General features: G+C 36.2%; 2 protein-coding genes across 2 annotated transcripts; both read left to right on the forward strand.

Moving 5' to 3' along the window:
- The first annotated feature begins 2,108 nt into the window (after nt 1-2,108).
- Nucleotides 2,109-9,339, forward strand: LOC125665270 (adhesive plaque matrix protein-like). Its single transcript, XM_048897922.2, has 4 exons — nt 2,109-2,138; nt 4,650-4,672; nt 5,438-6,072; nt 7,706-9,339. The coding sequence occupies exons 1-4, from the start codon at nt 2,109-2,111 to the stop codon at nt 9,337-9,339; spliced, it is 2,322 nt and encodes a 773-aa protein (XP_048753879.2).
- Nucleotides 9,340-23,113: 13,774 nt separating this feature from the next.
- Nucleotides 23,114-24,505, forward strand: LOC125665269 (proline-rich protein 2-like). Its single transcript, XM_048897921.2, has one exon. The coding sequence runs from the start codon at nt 23,114-23,116 to the stop codon at nt 24,503-24,505; it is 1,392 nt and encodes a 463-aa protein (XP_048753878.2).
- Nucleotides 24,506-25,313: the final 808 nt, after the last annotated feature.

Genomic DNA, 25,313 nt, shown 5'->3' on the forward strand with positions numbered 1-25,313 from the left:
GTACGGCTAATATTCCTATCATCGTTGTACATATCTGTACAAAGTATCATGTTACATTTTGATCCCTTATTGAAGCCCCATCCTACACTCGGGGGCCTTGGATTGATTTAAATCTATATCGAGAATCTTTCACTCATATAGAGGGTGACGGGCTGCAAAATTTAGGCCTTTGTCCGGCGCTTCTGTATTTGCAGTCTCATCCGAAGGACCGCCCCATTTAGTCGCCTTTGACGACAAGCAAGGGGTACCGAGGACCTATTATAACCCGGATGAATTGAGTGGTTTTAATGACATGGACACAGCAAAATATCAATGGCAGTAAGCATTATCTTGCCTCGCTTGTAGCGGTCTCATCCGAAGGACCGCCCCCATTTAGTCGCTTCTTACGACAGGCAAGGGGTACTCAGGACCTATTCTAACCCAGATCCTGATGGGTCGTCATGATTTGAACTGTATTTTAACTTGAATCCGTACTTGATATGCACGTCTGTTTGATCTATTGAGAGCAGACGACATGAGACCTCGTCAGACCTATGACGTTGTTGTCTAGTAGAATAGTAGTAGTATAGTGATCCGTCAGCAGTCGTAAAAAATCGGAACAAACATATTCTTCTACATGCATTATTGATACAAAAATGTTGTGCGTTGAAGGTCGACTGGAACTTGCTGTCAAATCCATTAGTACTATTCCTCTACCGATTACGTTCTCCTAACTGTAAGGAATACCCTATCAAATTTCAATCGGCATAGTGGGAACTACTGTGGGTTTAATCGCTATAATTTCTCGCCAAAATTTGCATGCCGTCCGTCAGGATTGTACACGAGTGATGGCAGTTGAATAGCTTAATTCATTCACACTCAAAATTTTCAACATTTCATGGTTTTCCATTTATAGAAAGAAAAGCGAAATACCACATGAAGATACATATGTGATCCGAACCGGGTCCATTTCTGAGTATGCATTTTGCGATACATGATGTTTAGGAATAATAAGCACTCGTTTTGAATGCATTTTACGATTAAATAATGACACGAACACAATATTGCTCGCTGCATAAATTAAGGAGGAATAACACATCCGTCATAATGGCTAACTTCCTTTTGAAACAGTAGCTGGGTAGCTCAGTTGATCGTAGGTTCGTGTCTTACAGCGGTTTTAAATTTCTAAAATTACTTAATCTTTTTAACTAAATTAGGTAAATTTGAAGTCTTTCAATTTCAAAATATTATTGTGCATATCCTCTTTTTCCTAACCATATCAGATTTCTCTGGTGTGTTATTCCACCTTAAAGCAATGACAACATCGAAACAAGCTGGCCTGTCCATGTCACTGTGCGGTCACGGAATCGACAACCATTCACCTCAGACCGCAATAGAAAAAACTGCATTTCGACCAATGTTTTCTTGAATGAAAACGGTGTTGATAACGAACAGTGATTTTTCTCATAAATGCTATAGCGAATACAAAATCGAGAACAGGGCAAACACGGACCCCTGGACACACTAGAGGTGTGATCAAGTGCCTAGGAGGATTAAGCATCCCCTGTTGACCGGTCACACCCGCCGTTAGCCCTCTATCTTATTGAGGTGCACAAGTAATCTGTAGTTAAAATCAGTATGTAAAGAACGGCTTAACAATCGGTATGAAACACGTCAGACAACATTCGAACCAATGACAGGAGTATTTGCAAATAATAATTATCATTATGCACTGTTATAACGACCATAGAATTTGCGAAATGCTGACTTTAAATGAGACTGTTGAAACCCTTGTAATATCAACTTAACCTGTCTCGGCTTAGAAATTGGTCATATGCAGAACATGCTCTCGCTTATCGAATTAGTTGGGAGACATTAACACTATATGCAGATGATAATGTAATATCGTTACATAAATATGTGCAGTACGTCACAAGATGGAGATTTTTAAAATGTTTTGTAAAATTATTTGTATCGATCAATTTGTTTACCCCGGTATGTATTTTCGTGACTGAGTGGGGAAAGCATCAGAGTGGTGAACCACAGATCCCGAGTTCAAATCCGCTAATCTTTTTGTGATGTAACCTTATCATTTCTTCTGTTCATTATTTCTCAATTTGAAAAAAGGCATGGCTCAGCCCCCGCCCCCACAAGTCAGGGTTAGATAGAAGGCGACGTTGACAAATGATAACCCGGGCTTAAGACCATAAACTGAGAATATACTTTAGTCTAAATTCTAATTACTTGTATCTTAATATTTTGTCTAGCACAGATGGGTTTTTTTTAAAACTGCAGGTTTATAAAAAGAATTGTTTAAAATGCAAACATATACTGAAAATTATATTTGTTGATGAAAATCATTTCAAAAGTTGATTGGATTTTTTTTTTAACTTGAGTCTATTCTCAGTTGATGGCGACATTGGGAAGAATATTTTTTTTAAAAATTCGTTTATTTAATGAATATCATAATATTAATGAGCGCATATCTATTTCATTAAACTATAACAACTTATTTGACAGCACATATTTGTTTCTTTTTTGTAACTTTTTTAATAGCATGTACCTCTTTATAGCAACAATAACAAATTTCATTGATTATTATCTACAATTCCACGGGTTTGCTTCATTCTATATTTATTCAAAAGCTTCTACATGAGAAGAAAAAATCTCTTGCTGTGGCCTTCAACTCGACATTTAGATGTATCGACGACGTTTTATCTATCAACAATGATCATTTCCACGCATATGTCGATTCAACAAGAGATTCGGGTCGATGAAATCCGGAAACAGGAGGGGGAAATTCTATACCAGGGCGGTTTTTCCGCCCAGGGGGAAACTCTATACTGACTTTGTACACAGGGGGGAATTATATGCTGAGTCGCTTTTCCCTCTAGCGGGGGGGGGGGGGGGGGGGAAGGGGGGTCTATCCCGGGCCCGTTTTTCCGGGGGGCGAAGTCTATGCTACAACACTGGGTCATTTTTCCACGTTAATGTTTGAACCAGATGATTTTTCATTGGTTTGATTATTGTTCAGAGACAAAATCTTAAAACAAGTAAAATTTTAATTAAAATGAGATGGTACAGACATATTTCCTAACTAAAGAAATCTAAAAAGCACTAATTCTCATTAACAAGATCCAACTAAAGTCTGAACATGGTCTTGAGTGCCTCCTCTTCGTAGATTAGTATGTTTTAAGATTGACTTTCATATAATATAAACAATTGGGGTGGGGGTATCATTTTCTTTTGTAATTGTACTTCCATGTTAAATTCATAGTAACACGTGCTTTGCTGCACTGCAGCGGTCCTATGTACTAGTCACCATTAAGTACTGTCTCGTTAGTACTTGTTTATACATATATCATAGTACACTTACTTTAATATCTACGTCCAACTTACCAAAATCTGGCCATAATTCATCGGTGTTGACCACAATGACACCTGCCAACACATTAATATTAACCTCCTACATATTCTAGTACTTGCTCAGGTTTCAAATATGGCCGACATACAGTATGCAACAAATCCTTGATTTTAGTATATTGCTTAATATTTACATTTTTTTAAAAGAAGAATTTACACGGTACACCTTTGTATTTTGATCTAGAATATAGATATAGGATTTATTGCCTCTGATGAATTTAATTAATATAATCGCTTCCGGTCGCGGTTGCTTAGGCGTTAGGACGTTCGTAACTAAGAGACCGGCGCCGCGTCCAATTAGTGACGTCAACGAAGATAGTGACTGCTTCTTCGCTAAGCGTCCGGCATTAAAAGTAAAAGTCACGTGTCTCTCGGATATGACCTTAAACACGGAAATAAGACCTTGAAAACGGAGGCCCCGTGTCACAACAGGGTTTGACACGATAAAGAACCCTCACTGCTACGGTCGTACGTGCCATGCTCAGGTTAAAATTTGCGGTACTTCACCTTTATTTTAGACAGCTGGTGACGTCTCTCTGGAAAAACATCTCGAATGGGATGCATAATAAATATGCAAGCAATAATTACATCACTGGAAGGATGCAGGTGAAACCTTGCAATGTTCGATAATTTCCATCAATTTGTTTGTGTTTGATTATCAGTGCCCATTATTTGAAAATCGCAAATCATCTGATCTAATAAAATGTTTATTGTGTGTTTGTACGTGTGTGTGTGTTCTCGTGGGTGCGACCATATTTGAGGTCAAATTATTTATTAATTGAAATTTCATTAAATCTAAGTTTGAGCAAACAATCAGCCTTGTAGGCATCATACAAGGAGATACCTTTTTAGGCCGACAATTTACTTTTGGTATCTACCTAATATCATTAGAGAAAAATGACATAATCCAATTTGCATTAAATCTAGGTTTGAAACAGAAAAGGGGGACATGATCATTTAAAAACAACATAATATTGTTTTATAAGCCATTGATGCCACCTGTAGTCATGAAATTGAGAAGATTTATCCGAGTGGAGATCACTATCTGACATTCATACTGTATCCACTGTGAAGTACTGAGCCGTCATTAAATTATTTTTATCCCCTTGATTTGTTCTGGCCCATATTTATGATCTGTTGGCGTGTTGTGGCCGTCAATAGGTGATTAAGACTGATGGTCGATTTATAGTCTGTGGTTTTCTGGCGGGACTTCTGTAAGTCTCAATGTATTATACTCACTGATTCAGCCTGGACACGGCCGCAGAAAAAGGTAAGAAACTAAAATGGGAACCGGCAGCTGGGAATTTACATTTCACGGTGCACGTAAAATCGAAACCGGCAGCTGGGAATTTACATTTCACGGTGCACGTAAAATCGAAACCGTCAGCTGGGAATTTACATTTCACGGTGCATGTAAAATCGAAACTGTCAGCTGGGAATTTACATTTCACGGTGCATGTAAAATCGAAACCGGCAGCTGGGAATTTACTTTTCACGGTGCATGTAAAATCGAAACCGGCAGCCGGAATTTACTCTTCACGGTGCATGTAGAATCGAAACCGGCATCTGGAAATTTACTTTTCACGGTGCATGTAATTTACAACTTCCGTGACGTTGTGAAGCAAAATGTTTGGTCGAACGTATTGGACTCCAAACTTTGCACAATCCTCCAAAATCTTTTTTTTTTTTTTACAGTTGTCAATACATGCTTATTTAATATTTATAAATTTTAATTCAAAGAAGCAACATATGAATATGTCTAGCTTTCGCCGTCAGAGTTGGCATTTAGTGTACTTGTTCGTCAGTATTGCAACAAGAAATCCAAAGCAATGATAACCTCTATTTTATAAAGAAATGTCAATTTCATCGCAGATACACAAATTAATGAAGAATTAAGCAGAAAACTATGGTGTCATAGTTCTATGTTTTCAATCACTGTACCAAAAGAATTAATCATGATTACGATCAATTTACCTATAGCTGCAGATCATTTTTAAAATTTTCCATTACAATAAATTTGCTCTCTTTTTTTCAGGTCCCCCGTCAACATGCTGACACGTGGGCTTGTTCTGCTGGTTTTAGTGTTAGCCGTAGCGGAGGCGGCTAAACAAGGTAATGTGGATTTTATCGGTGAGTGGAACTTCCGCGATTTACCGTCAATATCTAATCAAATACAAAACTTCATTTCCGGCAAAAGTACCACTCAGTTCTTGCAACCTGTGTCGGATAAATCGAAATCTCCGCTAATGACGAAACAACCTGGCGGTAAGCCATTTCCGGTAAATAGGCCTAAAATCCCAAGTCCTGCTCCGTCCTTCAGTATCCATGGATACAGCCAATATCTGAATTATCCCAAGGTACGAAAGCTACAGATTGTTCCGCGAATGAAGGCTAGAGAGAGAATATTCATACGCAGCAAATTAGAATCTGCACAGACTTCAAATGCACCCGGGCCACAAAATTTGGCAATGATTCAAGAACCGCTCAATCATCCCCAGCAACAATTCCTGCCACATCGACCACCCCCACACCCACAGTCCAGGTCGCAGACCGGGCCTCCTAATAAACAGGCACCTCCTACGTTCGCAAAACAAACATCACCGCCAACACAGCAAGCGTGGTCCCGTCTGACCCCTTCACCCCGCCATGTTGCATTCCCTGGAAATCAAGGTAAAATGTTCAATCAATTCAGTTGAAGCAACTAAATATATATAAACCAAAGGTTGCATGAAAAGGTGAAGATAACGAACAGTGGTCAATCTCATAACTCCTATAAAGGTGAAGATAACGAGCAGTGATTAATCTCATAACTTACTTACTGATATACCAGAGGTGGGATCAGGTGTCATGGAATAAACATTCTCTGTCTACTGGTAAATTTTGATCAAGTAAACGGAGTAATCCGTAGTCAAAATCAGTTTTTATAGAATGGCATAGCAATTGGTATAAAACAATACATACTAGATTCCAATCTCACTGACAAAAAAAAGAGAACTTAAAAATGGAAATGTGGAAGGTTAAAACTATGTGTAACTGATGTTGGAAAATGATAATGATAAACGAAAGAAAGAAAACGAATAAATATTCAATATAAAGATTTATCTTTTTCAAGTCAAGCTAGAAAGATATCACTCGCTGGTATAATTCATTGTAGATTCCTCAACCCGATTCTCTAACAAAATCTGGAAAAAATTATGTTATGTTCATGTTCCTAATTTAGGATTAAATTAGATTATTAGATTGGACAGTATCACAGGAACGCAATGCTAAGATCAGTAATCATTTTAATTCATATGTAGATTCGTTATATCCCAGTGAACTCGAAATAAAAGACATCATAGAGTCGTCCACTTCTGCTTCATACTTAGATATTTTATTGAAAATAGATAGTAACGGCAAACTAACAACTCCACTTTATGACAAACGGGATGATTTCAACTTCTCCATCGTCAACTTCCCATATTTATGTAGCAATATTTCATTATTACCTGCATATGGTGTTTATATCTCTCAACTTATTCGATACGCAAGAGCTTCTTCTGCGTATGATCAGTTTTTAAATTGAAACAGGCTACTGACAAACAGGTTGATGGTGCAGGGGTTCCAACAGTCTCGTTTAAAGTCAGCATTTTGCAAATTCTATGGTCGTTATAACGATCTAGTTTGCCAATACAACCTATCATTGAGTCAAATGCTGTCAGACGTGTTTCATACCGATTGTTAGGCCGTTCTTGGCACACTGATTTTGACTACGGGTAACCCCGTTTACCTAATCAAGATATATGGCTCACGGCGGGTGTGACCGGTCGACAGGGGATGCTTATTCCTTCTAGGCACCTGATCCCACCTCTGGTATATCCCGGGGTCCGTGTTTGCCAATCTCTCTATTTTGTATTGCTTATAGGAGTTATGAGATTTATCACTGTTATCTTCCCCTTTCATTGATCACTGTTCGTTATCTTCACCTTTCATCAATATATTTCGATTTCTTCGTCTCTTAGGATTTGGGATTAAACACGCCTTAAAGTTAATTGATTGTACGATTGTAGTGGCATTAAAGACAATGTTAAACACTACGATCAGACATGATTCTACAATATTTCATTATTCCTATCATAATCACAAAGAATGCATTTCAGTTTGAGCAATTTCTAGACTGAATTGAAACTATTGTTTTTATGATTAAAACTTTAGTGCAACACTGCAACGACGCTTGGTTGTTGACATTTTCAAATGTTGTACCATAAGAATGGGGTTTTTTTTTCAAATAAGCAGATATATACTAAAATGCTTTTGTTTTCAGGTCAAGTGCAACAATCTCATCCTCAGAAACCCTTTCATCCTCCTAAACAGCAGCTTTACAGTCCATCGACACTCCCACAGCAACAACACTTCTATCCTCAGCAATTTCATACAGCACCTCAGTCTCAGTTCCTCCAATCTACATCACAATTTCAGTCTCCTCAACCGTCATATCACAATATTCCCATGCTACAAAACCAACAATCTCCAACGCAAAAACCCAAACAACAGCAACGAAAAAATACACCACCCACGCAAGCTGTGCATGAGCAGAGATCTACCAAACCATCTCCTCGGGCTCCGCCAAGACAGCCCGCTCATCAACCTCAGTATGCTGTACCACAACAGCAGCTGCTACAGTCGCATCCACAGAATGCAATGTTGCAGCAATACGCCCCACCCATGTTTTACCCTCAACTCAACCATCCACCAATGTATCAACCTCCTCGTAAACCACACACGGCTAGACCAACAACTACCGCCACAACAACCACCACAACTGCACCGGAGAGGGAAGCAGAAACGGAAATCAAATCAAGAAGGAGGAAGCCAACCACGAAAGCGAAGCCCAAGTTTCAGCCAATGGCGCAAACTCCAGCACCACTGCAAACTCAGTATTTGCCTTTACCACAAGCTCTGGCACAGTTACAAACTCAGTATATGTCAATGTCTCAAGCTCAAGCACAACCACCAACTCAGTATATACCATTACCACAAACTTCAGCAAAACCACAAACTCAGCATATACCAGTACCACACGCACCAGCACAACCACAAACTCAGTATCGACCAATACCACAAGCACAAACTCAGTATCTGCAAATACCACACGCTCCAGCACAACCACAAACTCAATATCTGCCATTACCACAAACTTCAGCAAAACCACAAACCCAGCATATATCAGTACCACAAGCTCCATTACGACCACAAACTCAGTATCTGCCAATACCATCAGCCCCAGCACAACCACAAACTCAATATCTACCAATACCATCAGCCCCAGCACAACATCAACAACAATACATACCACTCCCTCCACCTCTTGTCCAACAACAAGGTAAGTTTCTACCGCAATCCCAGCCACAACAGTATTTACCAATCCCACAGGTTCATCAACCGCAAATGCCTGTACAGCCTGCAGCACACCCAGCACATCCCCAGTGCAACTACTGGTACATTGACAGAGCAGTGTATAAGTGGTTCCCCTGCCAGCTTCCGAGGACTGGCCCACCACCGACCACTCAACGACCGGTTACTACTCCTACAACAACGACCACTACTACTACCACCACCACCACCCCCGCCCCCACCACCGCCGCGCCCACCAAGCCAGCCCCTACTGCTCCTCTGGTTTTTAATGCCCCGACTCTTCCTGTGCAGTACACTTCACCTCAGTGTGACTACTGGTATATTGAGAACGGTGTTTACAAGTGGTGGGCGTGTACCACTACGTTACCTCCCACTACCACACAAGCACCAATGGGATTATTCGATTTTCTTTTCTTCGGGTCTCCGACACAACCACCTCAACCAGCGATTGCCCACAATCCACAATTCAATATGTCTCCTCTGTGGAAACGGTCCCCCGTGAAGTTCGACATTACTTACAAAGAAGTGGAGAAGGCAAAATAAGTCAAATTTTCATCACGTAATATTTTTACGTATTTTTCATTTCAAAACCCGTGATCAAAGATAGTGTTTCTGTGAATTCCTTTCGTGTCGCTGTGTATTGCAACGTTAGACATTGTGAATTGTTGTGATCAGACTAGGAAAACATATAAGGGGATCGTGAATATTTATGAGGGTATTTTTTTATCATTTCTACGGAATGCCCATTTAGGACCTATCAAAAAATATTTTTGAATTTGAAAAAACGAATTCCAGAATTCATTATTACAGATTTAATTTGTTATTTCAAACTTTTAAATTCGTTATAACGGATTAAATTTGTTATAACAAATTTGTTGAATTTGTTATAACAAATTTCAAAATTTATATTAACGAATTAAATTTGAAAACACGAATTTAAGAAATGGTTATTGTCATATTCGATATAACGATTTATAGAGTCGTTAACATCAAATTAGTAAATAATTCGTGATAAAGAATTGCAGAATTATTAAGAATATAATAAATAATTTGAAATTATAGATTTTTCAATTCATTAAATCAGATTTTGATTCATTAAAACAAATCAATACAATTTGTTAAAACGAGTAGTTGATAAAATGTAGTCGGATGAACATGTCGCAAGATCAGACCCCTGATCCCACCTCTGGTATATTTACGGGTCCGTGTTTGGCCAACTCTTAATTTTGTATTCTTTAAAGGAGTTATGAAATTGACGACTGTTCGTTATCTTCACCTTTTCACCAGTACAAGTTTTTAAAAATTTGTTGTAACGAATTATGCAGTTTGATATAACGAATTTCGGAATTCGTTATTTCAAATTGAATTCGTTATTTCAAATTTTGAAATCCGTTATTACGAAGTTTATAAATTCATTATAATGAATTTAATCTGTTAAAACTAATTTTAATGTTTGAAATAACGAATTAAAATCGAAATAACGAATTCTGAAATTCGTTATTTCAAATTAGAAATGTATTTTTGTTAGGTCCTAAATGGGCTTCCGTACATTTCTGATGTGTTCCAATATATGGCATTTGTAATAAAATGGTATACTATGTGTGTACTCCTCTCTCTCTCTCTCTCTCTCTCTCTCTCTCTCTCTCTCTCTCTCTCTCTGGATTTTGGTCACAATTTTTTAAATTCCAAATACTGCTAATCACTTTGACTTTCACATAAATGGTCATTAATCGATAGGTGTTGATTGGATTATGACAATATTAGAGGTGAATGGGAATCCATCCCGAGTTTTAACTAATGATATAAACAAATTTAAAAAATGATTGCTTCAAGAGGTTTATTGCAGATTTTATACATCGACGTCATGTGTTATATGATTTAATGTCTCTTAAAGAAGTATGTTTTTATGACTTACAAAAATAAGGTAGTAACATGAAAATATGTACTTTGTTGTCAGAATTATTGAAGAAGACCAGTTTGAAATCTAGGTATTTTCATGACCTCGGGAGTTATTTTCAAATTCAAAATATCCGGTCATTATTTCCTAACTTTGTGCTAAATACGGGAAACTACCCCCTTTGGTGTTTACCACAAAGCGTGGTAGAAATTCCTGATTGATAGATATGAATTTACATTTTTTTTTCTACTTCTCATCTTAGGGCTATTCGTTTGATAGACCCTATACGCACTCCGGGGGGTGGTTTACTGTCTCCATAGAGAGTCGACGGGCAATTATTTGAAGACCTTTGAAAGTGATTAACATCAAAGCAGTTGCTGCTGTGAAAATAATATCCAGACAAAAAAATAAACTTGTCAAACAGGTGTCACAAATAGCATTCTCTAGGGGGAGATCAATATTAATTGATCAATAGTCCTCGTAATTGTTTTAAACTATATCTGATTTCATGTAACACCAAATAAAATTAACATAGAATTTTGCCTTTTCCAAAGATTGTCTTAAACATTTTTACTGGGCGTACGATTCTTTATTTTACTTCAACAACCTCACAGATCTTAAGATTTACAGCTATATGTAACATCACCTAAAGGAATATCAAGTAGTTTCTCTTCCATCCTACTTTCTCGTGGGGATCCCGGTTAGAATAGGTCCCCCAGTACCCCTTGCTTGTCGTAAGAGGCGACTAAATGGGACAGTCCTTCGGACGAGGCCGCAAAAACAGAGGTCCCGTGTCACAGCTGCGACGATAAAGATCCCTCCCTGCTCAAAGGCCACAAGCGCCGAGCATAGGCATAACTTTTGCAGCCCTACACCGGCAATGGTGATGTCTCCATTTGAGTGAATTATTCTCGAGAGGGACGTAAAACAATCAATCTTCCATCCTTCAAATTACAAAATTTCGATCTTATCTGAGACGGGGAGAGGAGGGGGGGGGGGGTCTTCCGGAGGGATCTTATTAAGCGTACTACTACATCAGTGGAACGGTGAACGAACGCAGAACGGTTCTTAGCGAGAACGGAACGTTTTGAGATAGAGAACGAACGGTTCTTAGCGAGAATGGAACGCTTTGGGCCAAGATTGGAACGAACGACTTGGCCTCGATGTCAAATTCTGCGTTTCAGACACTATTGGTACTTTTTATCCATGCATGACATTGTGGGAAAGAGAGAGATTCCTTGTCTAAGTTAAAAGTTTGATTTAATTAAAATTATCAATATTTTAAAATGGGAGGAAGAGGCATGAAAGTAAATTAATATATACATTTATACGTGCCTTATATTCCATGTGGGAATATCTGCATGTATCTACTGTAATATTTGGAAAATATTTTTTTATTTAAAAATAAAATTCGCATTAGGTCATTTCAGGTTTCATTTAAATGATATTGTCACATTTAACTTCAAACCTGTTGTGATTTTTTTTTCATCGATTAAAGCAGATTGTTTTTTAACAAGGAATTCAGCTTGTACATACATTACATGTATTTCTCGTAAACTTTAAATCGATGGGTCATAACTACACAGATGTACATAACGGTGTATATAGCGCGTTAAACTGTTTAAAATTTTCATTATTTATAAGTAATATATATATATATAAACGCAAACCTTCTAAATACAGTTTGCATATATATATATATATATATATATATATATATATATATATGCAAACTGTATTTAGATCATTTCAAATATATCATTTCATGTACATGTAATTTAACAATGAATAATGATAAAGAATTTTAATTTGAAAATCGTTAATAATAATTATTTTCATGTAAAACTTATTTATTTTGCGATAAAATTCGATAAGGGAATGCTCGCATTTTTTCATTGATCATGGCGGCAATTCAACAAATAACAGAAATGGTCTGTTTTGCACCCAAACCTTAAAATTCTTGCTAAAATTTGGACAATTTTCAGCCATTTAGTAGTTTTCGTTTCTTGCTGTGTGAAAAATTAAACATGCTGAACATCTGCTTTTCACTTTTTTCTTGAGGTTGAGAAGAAACAATGCTTTCTATTTTAAGTACAAATATCATGTTTACTTCAAGGACATACTAGAAAAATTATTGTACAGTAGTTTCTAATTGGTGGTTTGTTGGTTGTTGTTGTTGTTGTTGTTGGGGTTTTTTTTTGGGGGGGGGGGTTGAAAACTTGATTTTATATAAGATTTACCATTTTAGAAAAGTTTGATTATGTGGTCATTTGATAAAAATATCAATACTTAAAGCATACCATACATTTATATCGGTTGTTCCTAAAGACGGCAAGCTTTTTTAAAAGCTATACTTTTTATTTACCTAGCCTAGGGATCAGGGTGTTGTGTAAACTTTTGATATATAAGTTGAAGTTCATTTATTCGCTCAAACCACATTATATATGGTATATGAGGTACATTAGATAAACATGTATTTGAGTACGAATATGGTTAGAGTATATACAAATACACAATATACATGTAGTGAAAAAGTATTTAAGACCGACTAACTCATAGATTTTTTAAAATAAACATACATATAAGTGTTTTAACCTTACAAAATAATCTTAATTGCATTATTGATGGATCATTACAATTAAATAAATAATGGTACTCATCGGCAAATTCATTTTTCAAACATAACTTACAAATTCTATTTTCTCTTGGTATATTATACCATCTTCCAATTTCAATAGGTAGTTTAACATTTACAAAAAAGTTTCAAATATTTACAAGGCAAGGATAATAAATACTTTTCTAGGCAAAAGGACGTCTTAAAGTAATTCCACCCTCCTGTGATGTCATCAGATTTTGCAAAATCAATGATTTATTTAGATTTATGCATGATAGGAACATACCTTTTGTTGGAGTCTTTTTCGATAGTTATTGTAAAAAAAATCTTGTTAAAAATAAAATATTTCAAAAGTCTAAGTTATAGATGAATAATAAATGATAAGTTTCAAAATATTGAATCCAAGGCAATTTCTCTATTATGCAATAGATTTCCTTTATTTTAACAAACATTTTGTATATTTTTGTGAGGAAACGGTTTTATGAAATTGTTATGAATGCTATTATATCGTCATAACCAGTTTTTATCAAATTTTGATAATTGTAATTTTCTGACGGTGATATATGATTCTGTTTAGGTATGTCTTGCATCTTAAAAAGTGTGATGACCTATAAATTTTATCTGATAATTTGTTAGTTTGAACTATAATGAACTATAATGAATGGAAATAAATACACTTTTTAAACTTGTATCAAATAAAACTGCGAGTATGGAGTTACCTTAAATCTTCTATAATTCAGGCATTTGGAAGAGTTAAACATATCACTATACCACGACTGCTTAAACTTATCATATAATGTGTTAACTATTTTCTTAATCCAGAATAAATTGACTGGATTCATATTTTGCCAAATATAAGGAAGACCACGTTCATTGAGATTGCACCATGATGGGTTATTCTAGTTGGTATAGGGACAGAAAGTCACAGGACAAAAAGTCACAATGATGACTTTGGATCAGACAGGATGAAAAGTCACAGGATAAAACGTCACTTGACAAAAAGTCCCAAAATCGGTAGGAAAAGTCATAAAAATAACTTTAAATGAGACCCCATACATGTAGCTAACAATAACAGGTGGTACCCAAATGCTCACTAAAACTGTTGTTCAGACACCAGACATTTCTTACAGTGGATGGGAGGTAGAAAGGAATACATGTCATCATTCTTATTGGTGTTTTATTTTGCCACATTTAGCACTTTCAGTTCTCTATTAGATACTAAGAAAGGAAAAATCATTAACTTGATTATATAGCAATTACTATATGACAGTTCACTTACTTCTTATTTTGACAATAACCTGGAGTGAAAGGAAGCCAACCATAATTCTGCCATCAGATTTTGTTTTGACAATCATTAATATATAGTATACTAAACCAAATGATCATAAAGTTTATCTTTATTTTCTTATAAACTGTGACCTTTTTGTCCTGTGACATTTTGTCCTACTTTCATAAAATTTCTTATTGTGACTTTCTGTCCATGGTCATTTTGTCCGTAACTTTTTGTCTGCGACTTTTTGTCCTGTGACTTTCTTGTCCTACATTCTCATAGTTTCTCAAAACACTAAACAGATCTGATGACAATTTATCACCTTATGTTGCAGCTAATTTGCACCAGAGGCTAATCATTCTTACCTTAATACTAATCGTAATAGGATGTCTACCTAGTTTACCAATAAACCATAGAATTGAGTGTAGATAACTTTAAATGTAAAATATGTTTACAAAATTGCAGGTGCAGTTTTTCAACTATTGAGGATTGATTGTAACCCCATATTCCACATCCATACAAAAGTACATTATTTAATCAAACATGTCTATTGCACAATCTACAGTAAGGTTGTACTTTCTGCATTTTCCAGTAACACAATACATGTACATAACTTTTGTTGCTTTTTGATATCATTGTTTGTTATTTGTGTTAAATGAGCCATTTTTACAGAATAATACACCTAGATATTTAAAATTATCAACAATTTCTAATGCTTCACCATTTAATGCAAATGCTGTTTCTATTCTACCATCACCTTTTCCCAAAATTAAAACCTTGGATTCATCAATGTTAACTTTAAGATGCCAGTGTGTACAATAATCATTAAAAACATTAAGTTGATTTTATAAATCTTCAGGTGTTTCTGACATAAGAATTGTATCATCAGCATAAAATAAAACAAACAATTCAAGCTTTAGAAATTAATGTTTGATTTCTGATTGTGTAATTATATTAAAATTGCATTGTTCAGGAGTTTCAATTACGAGAAAATAGCATTTGTGGACAGGTCAATGCTATCAAAACTCTGGTATACTGGGCTTCCTCGAGGTCTAAAGAATGCAAATAAGTACATGCTATTATTGTTATCAAAACACCTCTCTAGGGTAGCTCCAGGCCACGGTCTCTGCAGATGTCACTCCACTTGAGATCCATTGTTTAATGTTTCATTGACTGGCGGATTACCATTGATACCGGTCAAATGCGGGGGTGTGAATTTACGATTGGGTCTTTGAAGACGCCTGCCAAAATTTAGAAAGGGGTCTTAAGGAAGCCAATGTCACCTGAGAAGGGGACCAATAGTGTGGACTCCGTGTCCACTCATCCGTAAAGTAGTACATGCACAAGTACACCGTTACTCTGGCAACTCCTGTCGTCTTGGTCACTTCATACCTACCTTAGAGCTGACCACACCGGGTGAAGAACTAACAAGTAAGTAATTTAATTTAATTTTCCAACTTTTTCGCCAATGCATGTCAAATTCATATTAGTTACTTATTCATATTATTATATTATAAATTCATATTTTTACTTAAAATAGATTTTATTCTCTTTGTTTGAAAATCTTCTGTCGACAAAAAAAACCCTTCTTTTCATCAAGCGGTAACATTCTCGTTATTTTTTTATTTAGCTATCTTTATTTTAAAATGAAAAACCCATTTTCACATATTTACTTCTTTAATAAGCTGATTTCAGTATACCCATTCTTTGCTGAAAGTTAATTTTTCGTATATCAAAATATAATAATATGCTCTGTCGTGTAGCGGGGAATTGGTAATTTGTCTGTAAACTTTTACGGATTTGAACTATGGAAAATCCAACACCATGCAAAATATTGTGTCGATTATTGTATTCTTCCACCTCGACCAAACCCCCTGCTGACCAACAATGACCGCCTAGCGCGTGAGTTCCAAATGACCATGCGAGAGCGAACGTTATGAGGGAACGAACGTTTTAGGCTTTGGTTGATTGATTGTATCTTGTTTTAAATTAGCTCCTGGGCTTTTGAGTACAACTGCACAAGGAATGTCAGACATTTCGTCCTAATGACTCTTCGGCCCAACTTGTTGAGATACTGCGGTCCTATTATTTTTTTCTTCGAGACACTTCGCCCTCCCATCCTTTTTTTTTGGGGGGGGGGGGGGGGGCTTGATATGTTCATTTAGTTGTTACTAACGCAAGAATCTGCGTCCTACACGCAGAAAGTTCATTTGGGACGCAAGTTTGTCTGATATGGCGAGTCCTGCGGACGTATCACGGACTTAAAATCATAATGTTACTTAGAAGCCCTGCTATTGCGTATTAATTAAAACTCGTTGTACGAAAAACATCTAGGTAAAACGTTACGCTCTAGTGAACTGAGATAATAGCCACAATCACGTTTACAGTGTCCATATCCTACTTGTTTGTTTAGAGTCAGCAGTAGCGGATTTAGGGGGGGGGGGGGTATCACTAATCGGGATCTGTATTTAAATATAAATGATAGTCTTCCGCTAGCCATTCTTATCGGAATCGAAAGTGTAGTTTGTAAACTTTGATAGGTTTTACAGATCATCGGCAAACAAAACCAGTACGTACGGAAGTCCATTTAGGACCTATCAAAATTATTTTTGAATTTGAAATACCAGAATTCGTTATTATAGATATAATTTGTTATTTCAAACTTTCAAATTCGTTATAACGAATTAAATTTTGAAAGCATGAATTTTAGAAATTGTTATATCAAATTCGATAAAACGATTTATAAAATCGTTGATATCAAATTAGTAAATAATTCGTGTTAACGAATTGCAGAATTAGTAAGAATAAATTAAATAATTTGAAATTATAGATTTTTCAATTCATTAATACAATTTAATTTCAATTTGTTAAAACGAGTAGTTAATCAATGTATTTGGATGAAGATGTCGCAAGATCAGGCACCTGATCCCACCTCTGGTATGTTCAGGGGTTTCTGTTTGCCCAACTCTTTATTTTGTATTATTTATAGGACAGTGGCGTAGCTTCCATTGAGGCAACCGAGGCAGCTGCTTCGGTAAAAAAAAAAAAAACACCTTTTACGTTGTTAAAATGTCGATAGCTTCTGGGGGGCTGCGTCCCCCAGACCCTCTGCCTCGGTAGTATTCGAACCTAAGCTACGCCTATGTAGGAGTTATGAGGGTGCATAGAATCACCGAAATTACCAAAGAAATTACAAATAAAGGGACCGAAATTACCTCAGTATATGTTCATATGTTCATCTATATACCATCTAGTCACACATCAAATTTCATGAAGATTGGTAACGATTTGAAGGAATTGTTTCCATAAAACCGATTATTGTGACGTGTGAATCTGAGTTACTTCCCTTTACCGACAGGTACTCAGTAAGTGAACTATAAATAACCAGTAAATTCGAAATGGCAATATAAAATTCGAATCAGGACAAATATTTTATTTTATCTATTTATCTGAATATCACACTATAATGTATAAATCAATACCATGAATACGATATATAAAACATGGGAAATAACTCGTATAAATTTACGCTTCATATCAATCGGTTTAATGACCATAACTCCTTTAAATCGTTACCAATCTTCATGAAATTTGATGTGTGACTAGATGGTATATAAATGAACATACACTGAGGTAATGTCGACCCCTTTATTGGTGATTAGCGATAATTTCGGTGATTCTATGTACCGGAGTTATGAGATTGATCACTGTTCGTTATCTTCACCTTTCAGTATTTTTTTTTTTTTTTTAAATTACGAATTAAGCAATTTGATATAATGAATTTCGGAATTCGTTATTTCAAATTTCGAAATCCGTTATTACGAAGTTTACAAATTCGTTATAACAAATTTAAACCGTTATAAAGAATTTCAATGTTTGAAATAACGAATTAAAATCGAAATAACGAATTTTGAAATTCCTTATTTTAAAATTAGAAATATATTTTTGATAGGTCCTAAATGGGCTTTCGTAAGTACGCAGCTACTTTATAATTTGATTAAAATGCTATTTAATATTCAATAGGGTTATTGTGATACGGAAGCATATTAGGGCCGCAGCAGTATATTTTCGTTGAGGTTGTTATAACAAATTATCAATCTGTTATAACAAATTTAACAGACTATCAATATCAACAGATCATAATAGACAATCGTGAATTTTCTCTTCATAGTAAGGTCTATGTCAAAAGACACAAAATTTATGGCCCTGACAAACTTCGTATGAGAAGCGGAAGAAGAATTCACACTAAAACAATATGTCCCCTTTCTGGGAGGGAGAGATATAATTATGCATAAGTATTCTTAAAGAAAAAATGTGAAATACCATCAGTACAAAAACTTTTCAATCAAGAACATGCATACATTTTCAAAATGGGTTTCCTACAAACTAAACGTTATATGCTCTATATCAGATTTAGTATAGTGTACTAGAATTAATTAAATTAATATCGATGTCATAGCCTTTTGCGGTAATGATACTTTTAACTAATTCTCAGGTTACCAATAAACCATGTGGGTCTCTTGTTAAATTAGTTATTTTAAATAGCAATTTAGTAACTTGAAATAACAAATTGATAATTTGTTATAACAGATTGATAATTTGTTTAAACAAATTATCAATTTGTTATAACAGATTGGATGATTTGTTATATAACAAGTTAGAAATTTGTTATAACAAATTTAGTAATTTTAAATATCATTAGTAATTTGAAATATCAAATTATTAATCTGTTATAACAAATTAGTAATTTGTTATAACAAATTGAAAAAGATACTGCTGTGGCCCCAATATGCTTCCGTATTGTGATAAGAGATTCGGGGAAGTACAAGGGCTGTTCGATATGTAATGTGTATTGTACCACAGCGCGATTACGCTTTGCATGATTTCGTGGATGATGATACTCTTGAATAGTTCTATTAAAAACCTTTCAAGTGGTATAAAAACGAGTCTTCAGCTCCACATAGTTTTAAACTTATAGTCATTTCAATAGAGCCAGCCGTTGACCATTGTTGTGGGTGGGGTGGAGAAGGGCCCCCTTATTTTATCTTTTAGTCTTATAGTATCAGCTGTATTTTCGACTCTATCCAATGAGTGCATTGACATTTCGGCCCAGAGACACTTCGGCCCACCCACCCCCTTACCTGCATTTTCTCCACTGCAGTTATGTAAATCGGACCAGACTATAAAAAGAAATTTTAGAGTTAAAGGACACAACGCATGTTTCTAAACTTTTTCATTTTTTCAGGAAAATTAACTCTTTTTATGCCTAAAACTACTTTAAATGTGTTTTAAATTAAATATTTTGCGTAGTTTTCGAGTTTGAAAGCGATGAAATTCAAATCTTGCGATATGCATATTTTCTTTCGCTAGTTTACGCGCCAATATGTGTGACGTCATATGTGCCCTCGGGTTTGAAAACATCTCTTAGCCATTTCATAAACAGATTAGATTTAATCGACAAAAAACCAATTATCATGTTAAAGGCTTGTAAATAATAATGCATTAAGATGTTTTGTGCCGTGCTCGGGTGTACTAGTTGTCGGTAGAAAGGATTTAGACTGAGTATTTTTAAATTTTTCGAAGGAAGGTACGAGAAAAAAGACGTGGATAATTTTTTTATTGGAGCAAAAACTTTACCTTTTAAAAACACACCCAGTCACCTTTTCAAACACCGTTTGGACAGAGACCCTGATAAACTGCGAGAAAATGGATATATCGAAGCTATAAGCACTGGTAGGCCTATAGCATACATTCTGGTTTGCTCTTCAAATTCAATACACACGCGGATCTTAACTGACCTTCACCTTGTAATAACATATATCGACGATATAATGTAACTTCTATCAACTAGTAGATTTACAAAAACAAAAAAAAATTAATTAAATTGAATTATAGAATTATTTCCTGATTGAACTCGTAGCATCTTGAGTGCGTCAGTAGGCTATAACGCCGTGGTCCCACTTCGTACTTCCTAAAGACGTGCAGATCACAATTCAAAAATAGTAATAAGATTGCTTTATCAAAATAAAATAATGTGATTACGACTTTGTGTGTGTTGTCTTTTTCTTTCTTTCCGAAATGCACGCGCGACAATAGCTTAATCAGTTTTAATGGCATAGGACCTAGTTGTCAACAATTGAACGTATCATAATTTGTCTAATCCAAAAATAAACAATGATTGCACTGTTTATTTTAGAAAACAGCGCCAATTACAGATGTATAAAGGAATAACATCCCCAAACAGTTTGTAGACAGCGACCCATATAAACATTATTTACTCACAATATTGCCGATTTCATACACGCTTTACTCGCTATATTTGGGGCAAACACATATACGACTTGGACAATTTGTCAACATCGATTTAAATGTTGCCCATGGTAAATAAATTAGGCCCCTAAAAGTTTTTAATAATATCTCGCAGTACTTTCACAATCCGAAGGGCGCATGTGACGTCACTGTACCACGTGACTACCTACCTAATTAACTTTGAAATCGGGGCTTATATTTAAGTCTGTATTGTGGTTAATTATCGCAAAATTTCGGCGAACGAACTATTAGAATTAATTACTATAAGCATACAGAAGACAAAATGCATGTAATGTTGTATACTTTGAAAACATGAGATGCCAATTAAAGGCATAGGGTCTAAGATATTGGTAAAAGAGGGTGTTGCACAGAAGCGGGAATTTTCCCTAATCGGAGCTCCGTGCCAACATTCGTGACGTAGAACTGACCTTCATTCATATTTATACTCATTGCGCATTTGCCATTTAAATACCTGAAGAATTCCCCAGTACTAAGGACAAGCCTAATACATTTTATGTGTCAATACATTATACATGTAGTCTAAAGATAATTTCTGAAATCGTGAATATTAAATTGTCTTCTTTTTTTTCCCTGAGTATCAGATAAAATGTATACGGTTACATGTTACAAGTGTATCAAATATTTAATATTCTATACTACTACAGTCCAAAAGCTCTTATACCCGTATGTTTTATTTTCTACAACCAATAATTGGCAACTGTACATTACTCTGACCACAAAACAATATATGGGAAGTTTAATACGCATTAATAAAATTCAACATTATTCAAAGTACATGCACCTGTAAAAATTGATTCAACATAGCAATTTGCTACTGGAATACATATTATAAACTCAAATTGTTTAGAGGTTATTTACCTCGTTTGGCCTTAAGGTTTTTCTTCCAAAGCTTTGCAAAGTTCACAACGGTTTTTCGTAAAAGGCACCATGCCTTTATCAACAACTTTCATTCAGAAAAACATACACAGGTATTGCATGCTGTATTCGGCGTGTTTATTGAGTCTTATTCACAAACTAAACAGTGTCCAAGTTGGAAGCTTATTTCAAACTCGGAACATGGTAATAAACAGAGAGTTGACATGAAACATTTTTTAAAAACTAGAAGCGTGTTTCAATTAAGAAAAAAAAATCTATATGGAAAAGGAATATGAAAAAAAAATATGTTCGTGAGGGAGTCGAACCCGGTCGTTTTAAAAATAGGAAACATCTTTACATTTAAGAGTCGACAACCTTATCCACTGAATCACGCAGTAGACCATACATTACTGAGGAAAATTAACGTACAGGTGAAGTTGAAAATAATACTAGTGAAGTCGTTTCGATTTTTTTAATTTTACAAAAAATGCCCTCGTGAAACAAAATTTCAAAGCGACAGTTTTTTAGAGGAAAACTCGAAGCACACGCCCATGCTAAATTTATTTTGTTTCAAGGAGGCAGTTTTTCTGAAATTCGGGGATACCCCTCCATTTTAATGCTAAAAATCATATAAATCGCATATTGCTTGATTTAAACTCGAAATATTTTGGCTAATTTTGTCAATACACGTCTTTTAAACTTATTTTCAAAAATTATTGAATCAAGACATACGTTCGAATTGGTTTTGTCATATATTTGAATAACTTAAAATTTTCGATCTTTCATGCAACACCTCTAGGGAAATTAACATGAGACGTGCAACACCTTCTTTTGCATGTTCCAAAAAGGTGGCGAAATTAAAGATCATAACTTATTTATATATGTCTAGAAAATCACAACAAGTTCTTAAGAATGTTTACAAACACATTGGATACTATAGTAATATACAAAATATTTGCCTAAACTGGTACACTGTTGACTTTGCATCTCTTATGTTTGTGTGTAGCCACCAATCAGTGGGGTACCAATTTTAATATATTTTCCTCCAGACAAACATTTTATAAAGGGCTAAAACGTCAAAATGACTTCAATTTCAAAGCGCTTCAGCTATAGATAACTCATGATTAATACTACAAATTTGTTTTTGGAGTTCTTGCGAAATATTGTGATGTCATTTTTGAGATAGAAGATAGACCCTATGCCTTTAAGAGTTATTTAATTATGTTCTCCATAAACTGATTAAAGATATCATTGGGCCCCTTCTTAGACAAGTGCCTCCTCTTAAATTCAGAAGTAAGGTACGACCTGTAGATACACGTAGCGGAGTCAGTAATTGTTACCAGATTTTGAAATGGTTTTCCGTCTTTTTCCAGTGCCAAATAAGCGGCGAAAACCGGGTCAACGGCAACAAACGAGGCCACAACGACAGCAGCAATTTGGGCCTGTATCTCGCGAGCAGCTTCATCCACCAACGGGGTTTCAGCCATTCCGAGTTCCACAGATTCATCAAGCACAATTCCACCCAATACCGCATCCACAGTTTCTGCATCACCCACAACCAGTGAACCACACACCACAACCGTATCTTCTTATTCCACTTCAGCAACCACAACAACGACAACAAACAAACAAAAACAAAGCAACACAGCGAATGCTACAGGGACAACATGCTCCGCAGCAGAGACAACATGCTCCGCAACAGGGACAACATGCTCCGCAACAGGGACAACATGCTCCGCAACAGGGACAACCTGCTCCGCAACAGGTACAACATGCTCCGCAACAGGGACAACCTTCTCCGCAACAGGGACAACCTTCTCCGCAACAGGGACAACCTACTCCGCAACAGGGACAACCTGCTCCACAACAGGTACAACATGCTCCGCAACAGGGACAACATGCTCCGCAACAGGGACAACCTGCTCCGCAACAGGGACAACCTGCTCCGCAACAAGGACAATATGCTCCGCAACAGGGACAACATGCTCCGCAACAGGGACAACCTGCTCCGCAACAGGGACAACCTGCTCCGCAACAGGGACAACCTGCTCCGCAACAGGGACAACCTGCTCCGCTACAAGGACAACATGCTCCGCAACAGGTACAACATGCTCCGCAACAGGTACAACATGCTCCGCCACCAAGACAATCTGCTCCTCAGCCTCAGTTTGCCACGCTACAACCGTTTTCTATTGCACAAATGCAACCGAGGTACATTGTTCCACAACACCAGCAATTTCCTCCTCCTCATATGTTCCACCCACAAGAAAATTACTATTACCCACCACTTTATCAACCCCATCATCAACTACCACAGACACCTAGACCAATCACCACAACAACTACCACAACTACCACCACAACACCGGAAATGGAGGGAGAGATGGAAGTAAGATCAAGCACCCCTGCGCCGCAGATCAACACACAGTGTAACTACTGGGCCATGGACCACGGCGTGCACAACTGGTACCCGTGTCCAATGCCGCCACAAGTCAGCACTACAACCCCGAGAACGACCACACACCCCTGTCCCACGACCCTAGTCACTGTCCCACACATCCCACACATCACCAACGAATGGGACTACTGGTATAAATGGCACCAATGCCCAATGGTGCCAGTACCCACGGAAATGCAAGCAATCTTTGGACCTTTCGACTTCGACTTCATAATGGACTCCCTTACTACTGCGCTGCCCATGCCCATGCACATCATTCCGGTTATTAGGCCCGGCCATCATTAACCTAGGGATTATTTAATGTTGTATCGACCAATTTAAAGTGGATATCACGTATACGGAGGTAGAGCAAAGCAAGTAAAGGACAGTTTCGTTTGTAAAACCGCACTTTCGCATTTATCTTCTGCATTAATGAAACAAGTACTGAACAAGTAGAATATACAAGTACTATTAAAACAATATCCTCCATGTGCTTCAGATCACGTGACAAATGACAGTGTAATTTTATTTTTCATGTGGCTAATCGGGATGAAAATTTAAATCTATGTATATCGTTGTGCTTTATTTGAAATACAAATTATTAAATAAAATGTATACCCTTTTTATACTTGTCTTATATGTGTATCTCTCTCCTGTTTAAGTTATTATTTTCGTTTATTTCTTGTACTTTGAATTGAAGATATTAATACTTAAAGCAATACAAATATTAACATGTCGGTGTCGAAACTTTTGACAAAATTGTGATTTACTATTTCAATGACAGAAACAAAAAAAAGATTTATAAACTTTTGTTATCAACATTTGTGTCGGAAAACCTATGCAGAGGCTCTGAATGAAGTAAAATTACATTATTGTCTTCCCGTACAAAAATTAATTTCTATACAATGCTATATATTCAATAGAACCGAATTCTTTATTTTTGATAAAATATTTAACTTAATATTTCATCAATGACTATACCGGTAAAATAAATCTTCAGCTAATATCACTTTAATGCAACAAGCAATATAAAAACGGAGCAGCTAAATCGATAGTTCTCGCAATACATGTAGACAGATTGATAATAAACTACTTCCTTATTTGAACCTAGTGG

The sequence above is a fragment of the Ostrea edulis genome, chromosome 10 (assembly GCF_947568905.1).
Source record: "Ostrea edulis chromosome 10, xbOstEdul1.1, whole genome shotgun sequence".
In the NCBI taxonomy this organism is placed as follows: domain Eukaryota; kingdom Metazoa; phylum Mollusca; class Bivalvia; order Ostreida; family Ostreidae; genus Ostrea; species Ostrea edulis.

Bases quoted from the DNA above. Each gene is read 5' to 3' on its own strand.
- LOC125665270 (XM_048897922.2), top strand. From the start codon at position 2,109: ATGGCTCAGCCCCCGCCCCCACAAGTCAGG. The intron at 2,139-4,649 runs GTTAGATAGAAG...TCACTGATTCAG, and splicing joins CCCCGCCCCCACAAGTCAGG to CCTGGACACGGCCGCAGAAA. The intron at 6,073-7,705 runs GTAAAATGTTCA...TTTTGTTTTCAG, and splicing joins TGCATTCCCTGGAAATCAAG to GTCAAGTGCAACAATCTCAT.
- LOC125665269 (XM_048897921.2), top strand. From the start codon at position 23,114: ATGGTTTTCCGTCTTTTTCCAGTGCCAAATAAGCGGCGAAAACCGGGT.